General features: G+C 46.7%; 1 protein-coding gene across 7 annotated transcripts; it reads right to left on the reverse strand.

The window, feature by feature from the left end:
• Nucleotides 1-2,640: 2,640 nt before the first annotated feature.
• On the reverse strand, nt 2,641-19,918 carry LOC113020176 (glutamine-rich protein 2). 7 transcript variants are annotated; one of them, XM_026163926.1, is made up of 20 exons: nt 19,133-19,918; nt 15,950-16,030; nt 14,848-14,925; nt 14,657-14,719; nt 13,600-14,005; nt 12,921-13,009; nt 12,504-12,811; nt 11,531-11,612; nt 10,829-11,113; nt 10,077-10,199; nt 8,958-9,026; nt 8,551-8,715; nt 5,354-5,472; nt 4,869-4,934; nt 4,666-4,767; nt 4,428-4,592; nt 4,020-4,167; nt 3,768-3,879; nt 3,369-3,479; nt 2,641-3,081 (listed from the first exon to the last, which is right to left on the reverse strand). In XM_026163926.1, exons 1-20 carry the CDS (start codon nt 19,457-19,459, stop codon nt 2,951-2,953), a joined length of 3,030 nt encoding a protein of 1,009 aa, XP_026019711.1. In that variant the 5' UTR covers nt 19,460-19,918; the 3' UTR covers nt 2,641-2,950. The 7 variants fall into 7 exon arrangements, with proteins under 7 accessions (XP_026019711.1, XP_026019712.1, XP_026019710.1 ...); XM_026163927.1 differs by having other exon boundaries at nt 10,844-11,113; nt 13,600-14,008; XM_026163925.1 differs by having other exon boundaries at nt 13,600-14,008.
• Nucleotides 19,919-20,793: the final 875 nt, after the last annotated feature.

Consider the following 20,793-nt stretch of genomic DNA (forward strand, 5'->3'; position numbering starts at 1 on the left):
GTAACCATCACAGTGGCAGATATCCAAGAAAGGGTCTCCAGTATGAAGAGTTGGACAGCACCAGGGCCCGACATGGTTCACGCCTACTGGCTGAAGAAGCTGACTGCACTCCACGAGCGTCTGGCAGCACAAATGAACCAGCTGCTAGTTAACGAGAGACACCCGGAATGGCTAACTGAAGGCCGGACGGTCCTGATCCCCAAGGACCCCAAGAAGGGACCGGTCCCCTCCAACTACCGACCAATAACCTGCCTCAGTACTACATGGAAGCTCCTGTCAGGCATCATATCGGCTAAGATGAACAGGCACATGGGTCAATACATGAGCGGGACACAGAAAGGAATTGGCAAGAATACCAGAGGTGCAAAACACCAGCTACTGGTAGACAGAACAATCAGCCGAGACTGCAAGACCAGACTGACCAACCTGTGCACTGCCTGGATTGATTACAAGAAGGCCTATGACTCAATGCCCCACAGCTGGATACTGGAATGCCTAGAATTGTACAAGATCAATGGGACCCTAAGAGCCTTCATCAGGAACTCAATGGGGATGTGGCGTACAACACTAGAGGCCAACTCCAAGCCCATAGCACAAGTTACCATCAAGTGCGGGATCTACCAAGGAGATGCTCTGTCCCCACTGCTGTTCTGCATAGGCCTGAACCCCCTCAGTGAGATCATTAACAAGACTGGCTACGGATACCGACTATGGAACGGAGCAGTTGTCAGCCACCTCCTGTACATGGATGACATCAAGCTGTATGCCAAGAGTGAACGAGACATCGATTCACTGATCCACACTACCAGGCTATACAGCAATGACATTGGAATGTCGTTCGGACTGGAGAAGTGTAGTCGGATGGTAACAAAGAGAGGGAAGGTAGTCAGAACTGAGGGGATTGAACTACCAGAAGGCAACATTGCAGACATAGAGGACAGTTACAAGTACCTGGGGATCCCGCAGGCAAATGGGAACCATGAAGAGGCCGCTAGAAAGGCTGCAACCACCAAGTACCTGCAGAGGGTCAGGCAAGTCCTGAGGAGTCAGCTGAACGGTAAGAACAAGATCCGGGCCATCAACACATACGCCCTGCCCGTGATCAGGTACCCTGCTGGGGTAATAGGCTGGCCAAAGGAGGAGATAGAAGCCACTGACATAAAGACAAGAAAGCTCCTGACCATGCATGGAGGGTTTCACCCCAAGTCCAGCACCCTGAGGCTGTACGCTAAGCGGAAGGAAGGGGGCCGGGGACTGGTGAGTGTCAGCACCACAGTCCAGGATGAGACAAGGAACATCCAAGAATACATTGGGAAGATGGCCCCAACTGACCGAGTGCTCAGTGAATACCTCAGGCAGCAGAAACCCAAGAAAGAGGAGGGAGACGAGGAACCATCATGGAAGGACAGGCCCCTGCACGGTATGTACCACCGGCAGATAGAGGAGGTGGCTGATATCCAGAAATCCTACCAGTGGCTGGACAAAGCTGGACTGAAAGACAGCACAGAGGCACTAATCATGGCAGCACAAGAACAAGCTCTGAGCACAAGATCCATAGAGGCTGGGGTCTATCACACCAGGCAAGACCCCAGGTGCAGGCTGTGTAAAGATGCCCCAGAGACAATCCAGCACATAACAGCAGGGTGCAAGATGCTAGCAGGCAAGGCATACATGGAACGCCATAACCAAGTGGCCGGCATAGTGTACAGGAACATCTGTGCGGAGTATAACCTGGAAGTCCCGAGGTCAAAATGGGAGATGCCCCCAAGGGTGGTGGAAAATGACCGAGCTAAGATCCTGTGGGACTTCCAGATACAGACGGACAAAATGGTGGTGGCTAACCAACCGGACATAGTGGTGGTAGACAAACAGAAGAAGACGGCCGTAGTGATCGATGTAGCGGTTCCGAATGACAGCAATATCAGGAAGAAGGAACACGAGAAGCTGGAGAAATACCAAGGGCTCAGAGAAGAGCTCGAGAGGATGTGGAGGGTGAAGGTAACGGTGGTCCCCGTGGTAATCGGAGCACTAGGTGCGGTGACTCCCAAGCTAGGCGAGTGGCTCCAGCAGATCCCGGGAACAACATCGGAGATCTCTGTCCAGAAGAGCGCAGTCCTGGGAACAGCTAAGATACTGCGCAGGACCCTCAAGCTCCCAGGCCTCTGGTAGAGGACCCGAGCTTGAAGGATAAACCGCCCGCAGGGGCGTGCTGGGTGTTTTTTATATATATATATATATATATATATATATATATATATATATATATATATATATATATATATGTACATACATATATATATATATATATATATATATATATATCTACACACAAGGTTTTCTGAGGAGCTTTGAAAGAAAAGCGTCTGGACGTCTTTAAGTTTCCAGAAGCTTCTTCAGTTCTAAGAGCGACCGGTGGAGAGTCCCAGACTTTAAGTCCTATGGGACTGTCCCCATCTAATCACACGAGCTAAGGTGAGTAAATGGGTGTGGAGGTGAAAGAAAGGTAAAATAATTCTATACCTCCCCTGACCTTCTTGAAGCCTTTTAAAGACTATTGATTATTTCAGTAATCAATAGTTGATCAGGTGGTTTGATTAAGAGGGAATCCTCTGTTTTTCAAATAAACATACAAAGACCATGTTCAGACAGACTCGGTGACGTTTTACTGTGAATTACATCAAAAGGATCCTTTAAGATAAAACGTTAAACGTGGCTCACTTATGATAAATAACATCTGTTTGATGTTTAATATCTGATGTTCTAAAAAGTGATTAAATTCACACTAAAGTTTATTATCTGTTAACAACAATATTCAAAGTGAAAAAATAAGTACAGAGCCACATCACGGGGGGTTCTGGGATGTGTAGTCTGGACGATAAGCAGGAGGAGGTTACCCGAACCTCTGTCTGCACTCGCAAACTAAACACAACATGGAGGCAGACGCTGCCCCCTACAGGTTGAGGGGCTCGTTGCTTGGAGGCTCTGCGGTGCTGTCAGCCGCAGCTGAACCCTGAGCGATGGAGCTCTGAGACGCACAGCCCAGAGCCGAGACGGGCCAATCACGACCGGAGCAGCTGGATGCTGGAGAGGAAGGAGAGGAGGAGGAGCCAGGTTTGTGTTTGCAGGACATTTAGACATCAGATGAATAAGCAACAGACACTCAGGCGCTCTGCTGTCGACACAGAAGGATTCACTTCAGTTTAAACTTTAAAGGTGGAGCAGAAACAACAGACACTCCCAGACCTCCCTCACCCCGGCCACCTCCTCCTGCTACTCTCCGGGGGAAGAGATCGAGGTGTTCCTCACCTTCTTAGCTTCTTTTGTTTTAACTGGTACTGATGACACCTTTACCTGCGTGAATGACTCACCCGAGCGGCTGCACGCTGCGCTCCTGGGACTGCAGGGCGGATGAAGAGGAGTGCTGGGTCCCACCTCCGGAGAGGCAGCAGGCTTGGCTTTGTCCTTACTCTTATACACGCCTGCAGACACGGAGCAGGTGGAACATGTGACCAAAGCGAAGAAGAACAAGCACTGCAAACCTGGAGTCACCATGACAACCAGGTGTCATTGTTGTGTGTTCACAGCAGCGCTGTCAGGCTGCTTCTTTTGGAATTTTTAACTTGAACTCCGTGCAAACGTCTGCTGGAGTCGAGCTTCAGGTGTTTGCTGGGGGTTGTGTTGTGTAGCCTGTGTGTTATTCAGATGTGAGTATTTTTCCCTCGGAGTGTGACGCAGCGTTAGTGACGTGTGATGGATTCAGAGTTTACCGTCTCTGGTGGGGATCGTTGGCAGTTTAGTTTCTGAGTTCCTGCAGGCCGGGACGTTCAGGCGCCCTTTGTAAATGCGCCCGTCCAGTCCAACGATATCCACCTCCTCCGACTGACCCACCCACCCACACACACACACACACACACACACACACACCCACACACACACACACACACACACACACACTGTGAAACCTCAAACAGACCTTTAAGACCTCGCTGCAGTTTCAGGCCCGTTTTCCTCAGACGTACCTGCATCGCACCGTCCACCTCACCGTGGAGTTTTGTGTACTGCGGGCCGCCACGGCGCTGGCTGCCTGCAGCGTTGGTGTGGTGACTCCCGCCGCAGCTCCGCGCCGCAGCCAGGTGACCGTAATCCGTCAGCTCAGATATGCGCTCGCTGCCCGAGGCGTGAGGACAGAGAAATGGAACGGTGATCAACACAGAAATCACAGATCTGCTCACTGACCTCTAATGACGTCATCATCATGTACGTGCTGATTTTCTGTAGCTTCACCTCAGAAACGCTGCAGAACGGTAACGGCAGCACTGAGGTTCAAACTCAGTGATCGAGTGAACGCATGAAATTACAGTCTTGCTCTTTCCATGTTAACCCTGTAGCAACCGCAGACTTTAAGCTCCACCCCTGCCCTGACTCACTGCTGGCCTTGCGCTGTGTTCGTGCCATCGCCGTGCTGCGGCCGTCCCTGCATCTCTACGCTCTCTATCTGCCTGCACGCGGTGACGCGGCTCCTCTGAAGCCGCTCCCTGCTCCTGCACGCCTTAGCTGCCTCGTACCTGCAGCGGTTGGTGCCTGGCTGCTGGCTGAGGCGGTGACAGGGGCTCATCAGAACAGAAGACACTGAGGAGCCTCACCATGTGTGTGCAGGTAACTCACCTCCGGTAGTGCTGGCGTAACTGCTCCATGGTGTAAACGGTGAACGGCCGGATGGACTTGTGCGAGGGGAATGCAGGAAACGAGGGCAGCGTCACCAGATGCCTTTAACCCTCAAAGAAAAGGTACAAATGTAGGAGAGGGGAGGAGTTCAGACAGCAGCTCAGAGGTTTGGGTCACGTACTCTGTGAGAGGCGTTCACTCACGGTCCGGGCGTGTGCTTCACGATGGGCCGGTCGCAGGAGAGGCAGTGGAATCTCTCCACGAGCTGTCTGGAAATAAACACAAGAACAAATCTTCAGTGCTTCTCAGCCCTTCACCTGCTGCACATATTTAAAATGTTCTGAAGACATTCATAAAAAATGCTCCTCCTTCTTTGTTACCTCACGTGTCTGATTCAGACGAAATCTGAACAAACACTGTCTGCAGATGTTTCAGTCAGACGCTAATTATGGAACATTTAGCAACAAATGACATTCAGACCAAAGCCAATAATGTTAACAATAATAATAATGTTAGGGACATATATCGTCTGTCAGAGCAGCTGTGCGTGACTGACAGGTCAAAATAATCCTTCAATTCATCCTATCTCTGTTAGCCCCTCCCTAAAAGCCCTCTTTCTCCTGATTGGATCTCCTGGAAGCACCTGTGATCGTGAGCTGTACTGCGTGTAAGAGTGCAGTGTTCTCACTTCCTGATCCCGGCGGCGTCCTCGTACTCCGGCGCCGCCTGAGCCTGCAGCTTCTCGTGGATGCTCCTCCAGCGATCCTCCAGCTGCTTCTTCACAGAGTCCAGCTCGATCCGGTTCAGCTGCAGAGGGACCAGATAAGAACCATCAGATCAGAACCATGACTCTTATTTTAAAATCAATTCTAGAAAACTTCTAGCATTCATAGTTTCCAGTAAATTATAAAAATATTTCCACCTTCTTTTGGTTTTCTTAATAAAAACAACAACACCTTGACTTTGAGGTCACTGAGATTCAGATCTTTTTTTTTGTCCCGTTTGGATCTTTAGCCGTCAGAATCGTTGTCTGAAGGCCAAGAAAGATGCCAAGAGGATTTACTTTACCAAGTGGATCATCATGGCCTTGCCATATTGGTCCATTTGATTGACCTTTATTATAATTATGTATTTATTTTATTTTATTTTCAGTTGTTACAGACGGGACAGACATGACTGGGGGATAGGACAGGGAGAAAGAATGAAAGAAAGAGAGGGAGAGAAAGAAAACCAGAGGAGAGAAGAGACGGTGAGAAAGGGGGAAGAAAGAAAAAGAAACAAAACAGCTGGGTCACCTGTATGGAGAAAAAAAACCAGAAGAGAAAACAAACAACAAAGAGCAACATAATAAGGGAGGGGAGACAGGAGGACAAAGGAGGGGGGAACAACTACGCTGTAGTGCCTCTTCACCTCACTGTGCAATACCTTTGTTAATAGTCAACGGTGCAATAGACTCAATACTTGAAATGTGCAATTCACTTGTATTTTTATTTTTATTCCTATTTATTCTATTTATCCCCTTCGTATATTTTATTTATATATGTCTCTGTATTTATATATATATATGTGTGTGTGTGTGTGTGTGTGTGTGTGTGTGTGTGTGTGTATAATATTCTGTTACTCTGTAACTTCTGTCGGTGCTGTGCTTTTGGAAACCGAATTTCCCAGAGGAACCCACCCGAGGGATTAATAAAGTTTTATCTTATCTTAATAAATACAGCACCATCACAATAAACTAGCTAACAGTAGCTAACAGTAGATACTAAATATTACATGTTATTGTGCAAGATCGACACTGACATTTACTTAAAATTTTTGAGGCAACACTTTTACACTTAAAAATATTGAGTAGATTGGAAACCGGTCAAACCTGTTCAATATACTTGATCAATTGAATAACTAAAGCTTAAACATATTAAGTTGAAATGAATAATTGTAGTTTTACACAAACATGAAAAAATTGAGTAAATAACACTGACATGCTTGGTCATGTAACTGTAAATATAGATGTCAGTTAATCCAAAGTTTTGTTCCATTTACTTCATATTGTAAACTGAACGTGATCAAAATTGTACTTAATATTAAATATGGTAACTGGCCTGTATTTGTACAGCGCTTTACTTTGTCCCTATGGACCCCAAAGTGCTTCACACTACATCCACACATTCACAAGCTACACTGTAGCCACAGCCGCCCTGGGGCGCACTGACAGAGGCGAGGCTGCCGGACACTGGCGCCACCGGGCCCTCTGACCACCACCAGTAGGCGACCGAGACTGTTGGTGCCGGGGCTCGAACTGGCAACCTTCTGATTACAAGATTCAAATATTCAAATATGAATGTTATTGTATTTCACTGGTAGTCTAAGTCTGAAAAACCAGACAAACTAATATGTAGTTGTGTTTTTCATAATACATGTATGAAAGATGACCACATGTTAGACATTTTTCCAAACAAAATTTTATTTTCATAAACATGGCAAAAAATCAAAATAAACAAGCACTAAAAAGACAAGAGCCTTTCCCCTTTCAGCTCAAAGCCTCACATACCTGAAGGATGAATGTCAAACCAGGAGCGCAAACACAAACGCTCAGAGTATTTAAAAAACACAATGAACGAAACAATGGAAAAGGCTCATGGTACTCAATTACTCTACATTATCATGTTTTACTTTTCAGTTGTAGTTGCTGACAATAAATAATATTGATTTGAATAATTAATGATTTTAGTACAAGATACTGATGAGTAGAGATACATATTTCTCAAATATTTTGATTAAATGTTAAACAAAAATATTAAGCACATGTAAAGAAGGTATTCTGTGAACCACATACTGAATTTTTTGTCTGAGATAAATGTAAATAAATACCTTAATTTAACACAAACACATACGTTAATGTTTTAGACATTTATTTCAACTTATCAAACTCAAATAATTACTAAAAGGATATTCATAGATTTGATCAGGCTCATCTAACTTATATTTATAGTGATGTTTACTAAAAGCCTCTGAATTACTTTTTAGAGTGCAGCGCACAATGTGCTTTGAGGCAGCAGCCAAGAAAGGTGTAGTTTGTGTCTGCGAACACCTGTGTGGATCAGCACGCTTGTATTCCAAAGGTTTTCCATGCAACGATCTGCTAGGGAGTGTGGGGAGCCATAGCCCCGTCCCCCAGGGCATGAACCAGGTATGGAGGAGATCCAGGCCCCAGACATCCAGAGGCCCCCAGAGTACAAGGACCCAAGGAGGACCACCAGGGGGGCAACCGTGCCACGCTCCTGGGAAGAGCTGAGGAGAGCCCCAAACAAGAGGTCACCCAGCAGCCACGGAGCAGAGGCCAGAGGTGTTGCAGTGACGTGCCCGCGGGCTCTGCCAGCAGTGAGCTGAGCCAGAGAGGACTGAGCTTCAGGCCCAGAGGCCTGAGGGCACCCCACCCCCTGGAAGGGGCCCAGCCGGGCCACAGGCGCCAGGCCCCGCCAATCAGCCACCAGGAGTGAGTCGGTACATACATGAGCGCCCAGCCCCAGACACCAAGAACCACCAACACACCAACGTCTGAGGGCATCAGCCACCAGCAGGGAGTGTGGTGAGGGGAGATGGTTCCCAGAGAGGCGGAGTCTGAGACCCAAGCTGACATATAGACACAGTCTGAGATCTTTAACAGATGCTCCTGTGGTGTTAATTTGAAAACCCTACATCACACATGTGACGCCCCGGATCAGCCTGTTATGACCGAAGCGTAAAATCTCCAATACTGCAGCTTCTGTCACAGCTGTAGCAGAGACGTCGTCACGATTTAAAGACAAAATATGTTTTTAAATTTAAACCCATTACCCTTCCCTCTGATCTCAGATCAGTTTGAGTTTGCAGGCGTGGCTCTCCTACCTTACACTCCATCTCGGTGGAGAGCTTGCCCATGAGTTTGTGCCAGTCCTGCTCCTGACTCGTCACCTTGTTCAGCAGCTCGTGGAACATCCCGCTCAGCTGCTCTGTCACCGAGTCGAGCTGCAGCCGGCTCACTTTCCCCTCCAGGGCCGATTTGTCTGCTCTCTACGGGCACAGAGGGAGAATCGGGAGGTCAACGGCGAGAAGGCGGAGGCCGACAGGTGTCCTGAAACAGTCGCCTCACACACGTCTCAATCAATCAATCAATCAATCAATCAAGGCTTTATTCACCACATGCAGGTTGCCCTGCAGTGAAATGGAGGGACAGATCACACCCAAACATCTGAAACTAAAGCAGGTGAGTCTGACTCCTCCCACAGGTGGGAGGTTAAAATGAGCCAACTCACGATTTCACTCTCGACCATCTGCTTGTCGGCCTTGTTCACCTCCAGCTCCTCCGTCGTCTTGTAGAGCTCCTGCAGAGACGAGAGTCCGTCAGCTCGTCTCCTCAGCTGTTCAATTCAACTTTTACATTTTTAGAAGAATGACAATAAAGACAAAATATGTACGGATGAAAAACTCTTTGGATAAAAGCAGTTTCGGGAGCAACCTGCAGTTTGAATCTTAAATGACTGTTTCAAGAACTCTTTCTTGCCGTCACGTGTCGCACACGGCGCAGCACCTCCTACCTCTGCGGTTTGTTCTGGTGGAGATGTTTGAGTGGAGCAGTAAGTAACACCGTGGTCTCACACTGGTTTCTTTTTGGTGCATTTACACCTTCAATTAAAAGTAAAAAGTGTCATCACAGTTCATATTAAGATGCTGGTTTTCTACACCATTATATTTGTGCCACAAAACCAGCCAATCACAGACTTGGATGCACAAAAATCTGATTGGTTGTTTTGGTCTCCAATCAGCTCAAAATGACGAAATGCAATATCCCAGAATCCATGTCGTCCAGACATATCTTAAAGTTTATTTTGTGACCCAGACAGAGTAATATTTCAAACTCTGCCACTGCCTCGCTTGAGTTCTGGACGACATGGATTCTGGGATATTGCATTTCGTCATTTTGAGCTGATTGGAGACCAAAACAACCAATCAGATTTTTGTGCATCCAAGTCTGTGATTGGCTGGTTTTGTGGCACAAATATAACGGTGTAGAGAAAGAGTTGAGCGCGCACGGGCAGAAATGTTGAGAGCACGAGCGACACATTGCGAGCGAGCGCAAAAACTGAGCGAGAGGGGCTGCTGTGTGTGTGTGTGTGTGTGTGTGTGTGTGTGTGTGGATAATAGCAAACACTGAAATACATCTTTTGCACGCAGGAATGAATTTTGTTCACTCAAATTTAGCTTTTCTTTGCTCAAAATTTCTCCTCAAAATGCAACACTTGCACCTGCAAATGTTTTTTAAGTGCGCTCATAATAGTGGCACAAAAATAACGCCATCGTTTTTTTCCTGTTGTGTGATGCTGTGGTAGCTGAGACTGAATGACGTGCGACGAGGAACGCGCTGCATGTTTTACCTCGATGTGTCTCTGCTTGCGTTTGCTGTCTTCGTGCAGCGATCTCATCGTCTCGTTTAGCTTCTTACAGTCGGCCTGAAGCTGCAGCATCGCCTGCTGCACGCCGTTCACCAGCTCCACGTTCTGACACACACACACACACACACACACACACACACACACACACACACACACACACACACACACAGAAGGAATCAGAGATCTTCCTGCAGACAGCTTAACCCCGGTGTATTCTGTGTATATCGGAGCAGTGACGTTTAGTTTCCAGACGAGGTTCCAGGACTTTGACCTCCCCTTTAACATCATCTCCTGGAGCACCTCTGGGCCACTTCCACCACTGCTGCTATTTTTAGATCACTTCCTGGCAGTCCATCCAGACCTCGTACCCTGCACGCTCTGCGGTTTCATCAAAAACCTCAAACCCTGCAGACTTTTGATGCGTCTGCAACAATCTGCAGTTTACGGCATCTCAGGTGAGGACCGCATCGCTCACAGTGTTGAGCGTCACGAATCTGTCCACCAGGAAGAGCCAGCTAGAACTTCCTGTGGTGTCTGAGGAAGAACATCATGAGGAAAGTTGTGAGATTTTTAGCCACCTACAGTACTTAGACTGTGAGTTATGGAGAGATCTAAAAACAGCAGCCAAGGTAGGAGCAGCTTGGACGTGACCTTAAAAGGTAAAAATCAAAGTCAGGTGTTTTCAGCACTCTCTTAAACCCAGCGTGCAGATCTGAAATGTTCCCTAGCTTCACCCTGCTCTGGCTTGCCTCTCGGTCCTGCGGCGGCCCTTCTCTGGCTCCGCCCTGCTGCTGGATCAGTCTGTTCACCGCGTCCTGCAGCTGCTGGTAGTGCTCGAACAGAAAGCTGAGCTTCTCTCCAATGTTTGTTGTTCTGGCATTCAGAGCTGACCACTCTTCGCTCTGACGGACGCTCGGACCACCACTCTCCGCCTGCACGGCCTCATCGCATAGACTCGTGGACAGCTGAGATGTGAAGGACAAGATTGTGTCCTCCAGCGTTCCCCGCAGGTCGTCCAGCTGAGGTCGGAGGGCAAAGAACTGAGATTAGGCTGATGCATGTCGCCTGAAACACCAGGGCATCTTTGACTGTTTCTCTGTTTCCTCTGCTCGTGCTTTGTCTGGAATGTTTTCAGACTCACAATGTCATTCGAGACTTTTTTTACAGTGTGGAAATCTACATGATGTCTCCTGCATGACATTCAGGAAACAGACGCCACCTACAGGTAAACACCTGACACCGAAAACTAAAGACGCGGCTCCTTGACCAAAACAAACAACTTTTCTGATATTTTTTCTGATTGTTTTTTCCAAATGTGCCAAGCATAACAAAACTCCTAAATTATGACTTCGCTATTTACACGTGTGCTGCTGTTCCGTTCCCTCCCTGTAGGTGGCGCCAGTTTGCCTCCTGAGCTTCAGCACTTCCTGCCTGACCTGACGTTGTAGCTGTTGGTCTGCCGCTTTCTCCTCACACTGAGTCTGCTTCACGTCCTCCTCCAGCCACTGCACACGCGTCCTGGACACGAGGGCGCCATCATGAAAGCACAACGACTAAAGTGACCCGGGTGAATAAAACTCCTGACAAGTTTCGAAAGACTAAAAGGAGCCCTGATTCAGCGCGTTTAACGAGTTTCTCTCTGCAAGTTGGATCATTCTCTTCCAGGCAGCTCAAAAAATGATGTCAGAAGAAGAAGTGGCCAGAAATGCACGCAATGATGCTACAAACTGCATCCCACTAGTGTTTCCTCTGTGACAGGAAAGACTGATCGTGTTTACACGTGAACATGAAACCGACCTGATAACAAAGTCGGTGAATTCTTGTGAATTCATTATAAAATAACAGTTTTAGGTCTAGTTTCTGTCAGGCGCCATCATCGTTGTCACCACAACACCGCCCTCGTTTAGGCTGTAAAAAAAATCTGTTTTATTTATAAAGCTCCAAATCCCAACAACAGTCGCCTCGAGGCGCTGCAGGAGTGCTGGTTCAGGAGCTCTTGGGTGATGAACTCGGTCTTAAAGGACACTGACATTTAACAACTCCGGCTGCAAAGGACGAAATAACTGCTGGTGATGCGAAGTGGGCGGGGCCAGAGTTAAACGCATACACAGATCCTCTCGCCTCCGTAGCTGCGACTGCCTTCGTGTTGCAGGGGCAGTTTGAGTAACATCCTCAGTTACATCACGTTCACGCTTCTCTCACTGCCCTCAGCTTCAAGCCAAGACTTCGAAATTTTTCAAACTTTTTTCTCCTAAATTTGCCATTTTTTCTCTAAACAGTTAAAGCGAGCTTAAAATAGCTGAGCTGGTGTTACTACAGGAAGCTGTATATGTATATTCATGGTCAGGGCTCCTTTTAAAACTTCTGTCGGGTGATGTAAAACTGGCTCTCCCTCCTGTGTGTCTTTACCTGAGGTGGGATATTTGCTCTCTGAGCTCTCGGTAACCTTCGCTGTCTGAACCCACTCTTCTGCAAACCTCTGACTCCGCCCTCTCCGAAGCTTCCTTTTGCTCCAGCCTCTCTGAATCTGCCTTTGACTTCACCCTCTCTGACACTTCTGGCTCCGCCCTCTCTGAAGCTTCTGACTCCGCCCTCTCTGAAGCTTCTGACTCCGCCCTCTCTGACACTTGTAACTCCGCCCTCTCGATAGTTACCTCGGAGGCGCTTTCTTTGTGTGGGCTCATCAGGCTCATGAGCATGTCCTCCAAGGCGTCCAGCTTCAGACGGACAAATTTAACCATCAGAGCAGACAGACAGGAAGTGACACGGCAGCGTTTGTGCTGATGTTTGAGGAGGAGAGGGTTGTTCCGGTTGGTTCTTACTCACCTTTCCTCGGTCGCTCATCAGGCGGTCTATCAAACCTCTCTGCTCATTTAGCTGATCCATCAGGTTACTGAACGCGTCTCCATGGGAACCTAAATGTTCAACATAACATCAGCATCGCAGTCTGGGAGCAGAAATCAGATGCTCTAAAAGTGCTGAAATTCTCATTCATTCCATGAAGTTTGAGCTGTAATATGTACAAATAATAGTTACAGGATAAATTACAGTAATTACTGTAAATACCTATAAAAGTTTACTTGAACTTTTACCACTGGGGGCAGTGTTTTACCAGGAGGGGTGTTACATTTTTGGGATGTGTGTGTTCTTTATACCCGCTCCCTCAAGAAGTGCTCTCGCTGACGTACTAGGTTAAAGAAAGACTGCACCACCTTGTGGTACAATTAGGCATTACACACAAGTGTGGCCACACAACAACAGATGTTTCGGGCACAAACTCATAGCAGCTGTTTCTTCACATTCTGCTGATAGATTTTTGGGAGGCTAAGACATTTTTAAACAAAATAATTTGTAAAAACATTTAAGAAAGATAAAATAAAATCAAAGGTTGGTGCAGCTCTAATATATTCTTCATGCTATGACTTCAGATCTCACACTGTGATCTGAACACTTTAAATGAGAGCTGTGTTCATGAGAGACTTTCTAACAGCTTGTATGGCGTCACCTTTGGTGGCGATGAGCTCTCTGAGCTGAGCCAGCTGACTCTGGTCTGCCTTTCCTTTCTCTAACACCGCTACGTGAGCTTCCACCTGGACGAGCCTCTCCTGCAGATGGCTCACACTCCTCAGGGCCTCCACTGCCTCTGTGGATGGTGTGGAGCAGTTGGAATCTGAAGCTGGAGGTTTACCAGCAGAGTCTGCTTTAACACCAGCCTGTGGAGGCGGCCCTGACTGGACCGAAGAGCACTCGGATTTATTTGGAGAACTTGGAGCTGCTGGTCCAACGGTGACCTTGTTGGGGTGGGAGGAGGGAGGTGTGCTGCTTTGAGGAGGTTCGGTGAGGTCACTGCCGGAAGGCGAGGAGGTTTGTTTGGCTGCCACGAGCTGATTATCGACCCCTGAATCTCCAGGCTCCTGTGAGGAAGTCCGAGACAAACACTCTGAAACTGCAGACAAATATCAACACTGTACTCGAATCCATACCGCTGGTCAGGAACACAGCAGGGAAGGGCAGCCAATCAGAATCAAGCTGATTTAGTGGGAGTGGAGCTAAAAGAGCTTGTTTCAGGGAAAACTCTGGAGCTGCACCAAAGCTCGGGTGAGATTAAGAAGGATTATTATGAACCTCTTAATCACACAAAGCAGAGGCCAAGCATAAAAACATGGAGCTGGGAGTGAGCCGCAGAGGTTCTTCAATAATAAACAGACGGGTGAAGATCAAATAGACGTGTGATATGGATGGTTCGAATAAAAACAGCAGAGCTGGGATTTTTATTTTTTTCTCTTTGATGCCAAAGAGATCAGATTCCCATGAACATCTGCCCCAACTTAATCTAAATTTGATTAAAGAACCTTCTTTAAAAGCAAAATTTCATGTCACATCCGCCTGTTTGGCTTGTTGCCTCTTGTTTCTTGATAAATAATCACCTGCTGAGGCCTCAGCTCGGCTCTGCACACAAACATGGCTGCTTTCCTTGACACTAAAATAACTTTAGGACTCTAAACATCTGGCTGTAAGCTCGTCTGTTTCTGATGAAACACAAGTTTCTGTTTCTTTCTCACCTTCTGGAATTTTTCTGTCTCGCCCTCTCTGTTGCCGGGTAGAACTGCGTCCCTCAGAGATTTCTGTAACAACAGTGAAATCACGAGGTTTGGGCATGTCCTCATTAAACTGTCAGAATTACATTATTACACAGAAGCCAGTAGCCAACAGTTTAAACAGTGTCACATCCTCCCCTCAGACAAACCCTCACCACAGTTTCCTCCAGAGCGTCCACACGGTGGCAGCAGCTCTCCACCCGAGCGGCCGTCCCCAAAGCGTCACCGACCATCTGAACACAGGACAGAGGGAGAGATCAGAACATCCCACGAATCCACATCCAGCATCAGCTGAGCTCCATCGCCGAGGCCTGAGGGCGAGAAGACGCTGAAAATACGGCGTGGCTCAGAATCAGCGTGTTTCCCTGCAGAGCCACTAAAAGTCAAACATACATGAAATATTTGCTATGATGATGAGCTCTTTTCTTCAGCTGAACATTGACTGAGACTTTTGGACAGCAGAGAAACTTTCTGTGGTTCAGATTCATAAATCTATCCAGTCAGACCAGAACTTTTTTTCTGACAGTTTCTATTTATTGTTTTATTTCTAGTTGCAGGTTTCTATTCTACTTTTTGTTTATGGAGCTTTATTATTCTGCGTATTTCATTTTTTCTGTTAAACTGGGCTCCTTTATTGTGTGTCATGTTTTACCACATTAAAATGTTTCATTTTGTTTATTTGAGTGATGCCGTTATAAGATGTGTCTAATATTACTTCTGTAGTAAATAAAGTATATCTAAATAAGTATAAAGTAGAAATAAAGTATATCTAAATAAGTATAAAGTAGAAATAAAGTATATCTAAATAAGTATAAAGTAGAAATAAAGTATATCTAAATAAGTATAAAGTAGAAATAAAGTATATCAGGCTCTTTGAGTTTTCTGACTGACTGTTTGATTTCTGATTATTGAAAGTAGAAGCACTTCCATAAAACCTGGATCAGAGTTTCATAGAATAAGTTTGAAAAATTAAACATAATTAAAAATGTTTAATGAATTTGGCCCGATCTCACTCCAGATGGTCCTGCGGGCTGAAGAGGAGCGGGACCATCTGGTTTGTGGTCAGCAGCGTCCGTACGTGGAGCTTCATCAGAGCAGCTTGGAATCGGTGCAGGTGACAGAATCTGTCCCAGCGTTTGTGATTTTTTGTTTTTGCTCTAATTGACTGTAATCATTTGAAAACGTTTCAGTGTTATTTCTTTGTGCTGTTTGATCGGTCGTGGTGTTTGCGGTGTGTTTCGCTGTGCACGGCCCGACCTCGTGTTGCTGCCAGAGCTCCTCCATCTGCTCCTTCAGACGCTCGTTCTGCTCGTTCAGGTCCAGGATCAGCCTCGTCGACTGCAGACACAGCACACAGCTTCGAATCAGTACGCCGCACATTTTCACTACAAAAAAACTGCTTCTCATCCTGGAGGTGTGTAAAAGGTGACGCCTGGTGGTTTTCTGCTCACCGATTGGCAGAGGAGTTGTCACAGGAAGTCAGATGTGTGGGTGGGGGCGTGTCTGTTCTGCTGTTTCACTGATCTGGGAGATTTTTAAAACTGGTTTTTCTTTCTTATCTCGCATCTGGTCCTGCGATTTGTGCTGATGTATGGATTAGATATAGATTATGGATGATCTGGATGAATACTGGCGCTGTCACAGCAGCGGTTGCTGATGCCTGGGTTAGTGGTACAAGATGCTGGACTCATTTTCTGTGGATGTCCATGTGTGGCAGTGACGTACATTATGAAATAACTGCTGTAGTACAATAATTGTCCAATAATGAGAGAAATCATCAGAATAGGGAAGCTGATGTGCTCTGATGTTGTTATTTTTTTAATTTAATTTGATGGATGTAGCGTGAAGTGCGTTGGGTTGATGATCGGCTCTTTGACCTGCGGGTCATTTACACTTCCTGTGGGGGTGGCGTGAGGTGTGTTGCAGAGCAAACGGACACGGTTCGATCTGTCCTTTCACGCCGAAGCAAAGGAAATTCCTGAGCTGTGTGCGAGCTGCTGTTTAACTTGTGTCAAATGTGCCGAGTGATGCATGGCGACCCCCCACGGCTCGGGCCTCAGTGACTCAGAGCTGGTTAATGAGTGCAGCCTCACCTTGTGTCCGGGGTCATCGGGACGGTTCGAACACTTTAAAACAAATCACATTCCCATACAGCTAATCCGGATTCTTCATTACGCTTTGGGAAAACTCTCCCGCTGCTTGGTTCGCTTTCAGCACCAAAGCTACCTGCTCAGCTTTACGACGCTCATGCTTTGGTATAAAACACAGACTCTGATTCGCTGCTTTCTGGGATGACTTTTGGCTAACAAGGCTGCTGTGCAGTCCAACAAGTCTGAGCTCCAGTTTGGGTGAAATTTGAGGATTTTAATTGGATGTTACCGAGCACTGATCAGCAGGTATCCAAGTCAGTGTGATGCTCCTGTGCAGTCTCCCACGCTGCTCGCTCTGGAACAAATATGGTCTCTTCTGGCAAAAATGAGACCAAAACCAGCAGGTCACATTAGCTTTGTCCATCATTTATCTACAGTCTATGTTATGGCTGGTGGCGGCCTTTAACTCAGCACAACCAAAATGTTCAGAAAGCAAAAACTCAATCAGTAAATGGAGAACATTATGAAATCATCATTAGATGAAGTCCTATCACTTGCATATCCAAAATATTCATAACCGCTTCTCTAAATAACGAGAACCTGCTGATGTCTCTCAAACTGATTTAGGAAAAAGACTCGCCAACATGGCGGAACAGTTCTGTGAGGGCTCCGAGCTCCGTCTGTGTTCTGGTTACACTCCAGCCTCGTTCAGATCAGTCACTCATTAACTAGAACCCCCCCCAACCCCGATGCACCAAAAGCCATGTTCAGGTAAACAGCTGTCTGTCAGATTAATGGGTGATGCCTGCCGTCCGGCCTTTCACATGGAGAACACACTGAGGTCATGCAGCCGGATGAAGAGGGCGCGCCAGCAGAAACAGCAGCTGACCCGGGCCGAGCCCACAGAGGACATGAATGATTCAGCCGCACCTCCGTGCACCTGCTCGGTGTCCCGCTCTTCACCTGAGAGCTATTCATCCCCTGACAACCAGAGGCATCTCTGCAGGGGACTAATTACCCCCTATCACGCAGAGAGGAGAGTGCAAGGCGGAGGAGGAGGGGAAGGGGGAGGCAGCAACGTGTGAACCACAAACACCTCCGACCTTTAACGTCCTCCACGCTGCATGACGTTTTTAAGATCAAAATGTTGCTGGGCGGCCTGATGATGATGTATGTGCTCATCTGCCGGCGGCAGCTCTGCAGAAACCTGAACGGGGACACTCCGGGGTCATTTGAGATGTCAGGGTGGCGCCCATCTCCCATTGTGCTCTGCTCTATCATCAGCGGCTTAGTAATATGCTGAAATGTTCACCACTGCAAGCCAGACATGGAAGAAGAGAAGAAGTCGCTGGGCCACGGTCAGGGGCAGCGTCATATAGTTATCTACAGTGTGTCGTCTTTACTGACGCTTTATTGTTTCTTTATTCTCACTTTGTGCAGGAAAACAATACCTATTCACTAAAAACAAACAAATGTAGTCTTTTAGCTCGTCTCTGAACATTACTGCATCACCCACCACATCAGGCAACAGCATTGGCACTGATGTTCGGTGTCTCGAAAAACAAGGATTTCTTTCTTTTTAAGATGCAAAAAAGGCGACAAAACCACCAAAGAAATCAGGCGCACGCACGTTTACAGGTGTCAGCGCAGTTAAAGCGGCCCAGAGCGCAAAAATGTGATGATTGTTTAATACATGGTACCAACAGGCAGACCACGACAGTAGTGTGGTGTCACCACATCATACTGCCTGTTAATCACTGTTACACGTCCACGCTGCAGATGTTAATAAAGTTGCGTTCTCAGCACTGCCAGAAAAGGAGCATAAACTGAGGAACTGTTGTTTTTTAAGCAGACAGTAATTTCTAACAATTCATCAAACACAGGACAGTGACTGCAGGTTATGGATGTTACACTGGTGCCCAGCACACTGTGGGAACCATGGTTATTACTGGGTGGCCATTGGTTGTGAGGTCACTGAGGTCAACCTCGGTAATTTGATTTATTGGAAACGGGCACCAAACCTTTCTTTACTTCGAAAACTCTGTGTTCAGGTGGTTGGGATGACACATGACGAACGATAACTGGTTTGTTTAAGAGTGAATCAGAGCCACTGAGTGGGTGACTTTGCCTTCCTGCTCATTTAACTTCAGGTGAAGGAATATTTCTGTTTTATTATTTTGTTTTGTTTATGAACACAGTGTCATCGAGCACAAGGTTTCTCCATTTAAATGTATGAAGTGTATGAATTTATATTTAATCTTCCACTGATTGTATATCATCATACAGATTCTGATGTATTTCTCAGTGATCACAGGTGGTTTTTCTTTAAGGTGGTCTTTGAGTACTTCACCTTAGAGAGGCCGTCCTCACATGTCTGGATGCGGGAAAGGAGGTTCAGCTGGTCGGGGACCGGGCCCGGGCATGAGGGAGTCGCTGCCCGATTCTGGAAGTCTGTGTCCGGCTGAACCTCCACCTGAACCTCCTTCTCTGCCGCCGTGAGATCAGGGCTCCAATAACCCGGAGAGGAGTCCCTCCACCGGGTCTTCACCTCCCGGAGATTCAGCTGTTTCAGCATGGCGAGGAGCAGCGAGTGGAGGGCGCCGAAGTTCACGGAGGACTTCTGGGGGGTCCCGATGGATAGGTTCAGCAGGTCGTACAGACTCACCTCCTCCGACATGTTTGACGGACCGTTAAACCGTTACCGTGAAGCTAACGTTAGCTCAAACCTTAGCTACTCAAGACCCGGTATTTATAATAAAAAACAATTACAAGTGTCAGTGGTCTTTCCCTAGAGTCGGTTTTCCGGTGTTTCAGCCAGACATCCCACCAGCGGCGGTAATCTCGGGTTTGTGCTGGAATCTCGTCACGTTCAACAGAAAACAGCAACCCCCACTTAACAAGCTAGCCATATTTGCCGGATGCACAAACGCTGACCTCTCAAAATAAAGTTTGAATGCAAACTAAAACCCGTATTGTGGAAACAAAAATCTTAATCATGCTAACATGACCGGTTTTATTATATAAATATGCAGATTAGCGCCACGTCTTTCGGCTCTGTTGTGAATCTTGCCAGCAATATTTACCAGTTATACTTTTATTGTTAAGACGGTAACCGGATGTGGTGTTGACCGTTTACTCTTACTTGACGTCGCGTCGCGCGGCAGTCCCACGTTGGAAAGCTCGTAGCATTGATTGTTGCCAGGCAACAAGCAGCCCTAAGGCTGTGTTGAGGAAAAGCGGATTTCTGAGAGCTCTCGAATGGAAACGAAAGCACGTCCGGGACTATTTTAGGATGAGTTTATTTTTTTTAATCGTTTTTAGTTTACACTTCACTTTTATCTTCAGTTTCCAGCTTTACTTCGCTTCCACGGAGAAACTGATTGTTGAGTTTTTGGTTTGTTGAAAATGAGATTTAATCACTTGCATCAGGTTTTCGTATTCTTTTATGTGGCATGGGTAGGATTTGTCAGGGGAGCTATTTAATGAGTATCATAATAAAATGAACAATAAAAGGACATATTTGAAGGCAAATAACTCGCAGCCAAAGTCTCTATAAGTAGAGAAGAAAAACACAGACTCACATCATCACCGTCTGCTCTGAAATCACTGTGAAAATCATTCATATCACAGAGCTGATATAGCTCACAGATGTCTTATTCTTTTAGATTTTTTTCTTGAGTTTCAGTTTCCATCACCCTTGGAAACACATCAGCTCTCTCCCAGAACAGTTTGTGTATCAGGCAGTAAGCATGATTATTGCTGCTGCAGAGGTTTAACACAGGAGTCTGCGGGGACTCACTTACTGCTGGAGCCTCCTGTGGACATTAGAGGAACTTCTCTTTGGTTTAGCGTCACACACACAAATAACTCAAAAGTCAGTGAGGATCCAGGTGTGTTTGAAGTGACCGACGGCTCTGTTCAGATCATCTCGTGTTTCCGTCTTTAAAGCTGTGGAGCTCTCCATGTAAACACAATGAATGCAGAAAACAGTATTTTATTGACAAGAAAAAC

The sequence above is a fragment of the Astatotilapia calliptera genome, chromosome 4 (assembly GCF_900246225.1).
Source record: "Astatotilapia calliptera chromosome 4, fAstCal1.2, whole genome shotgun sequence".
NCBI lineage: Eukaryota > Metazoa > Chordata > Actinopteri > Cichliformes > Cichlidae > Astatotilapia > Astatotilapia calliptera.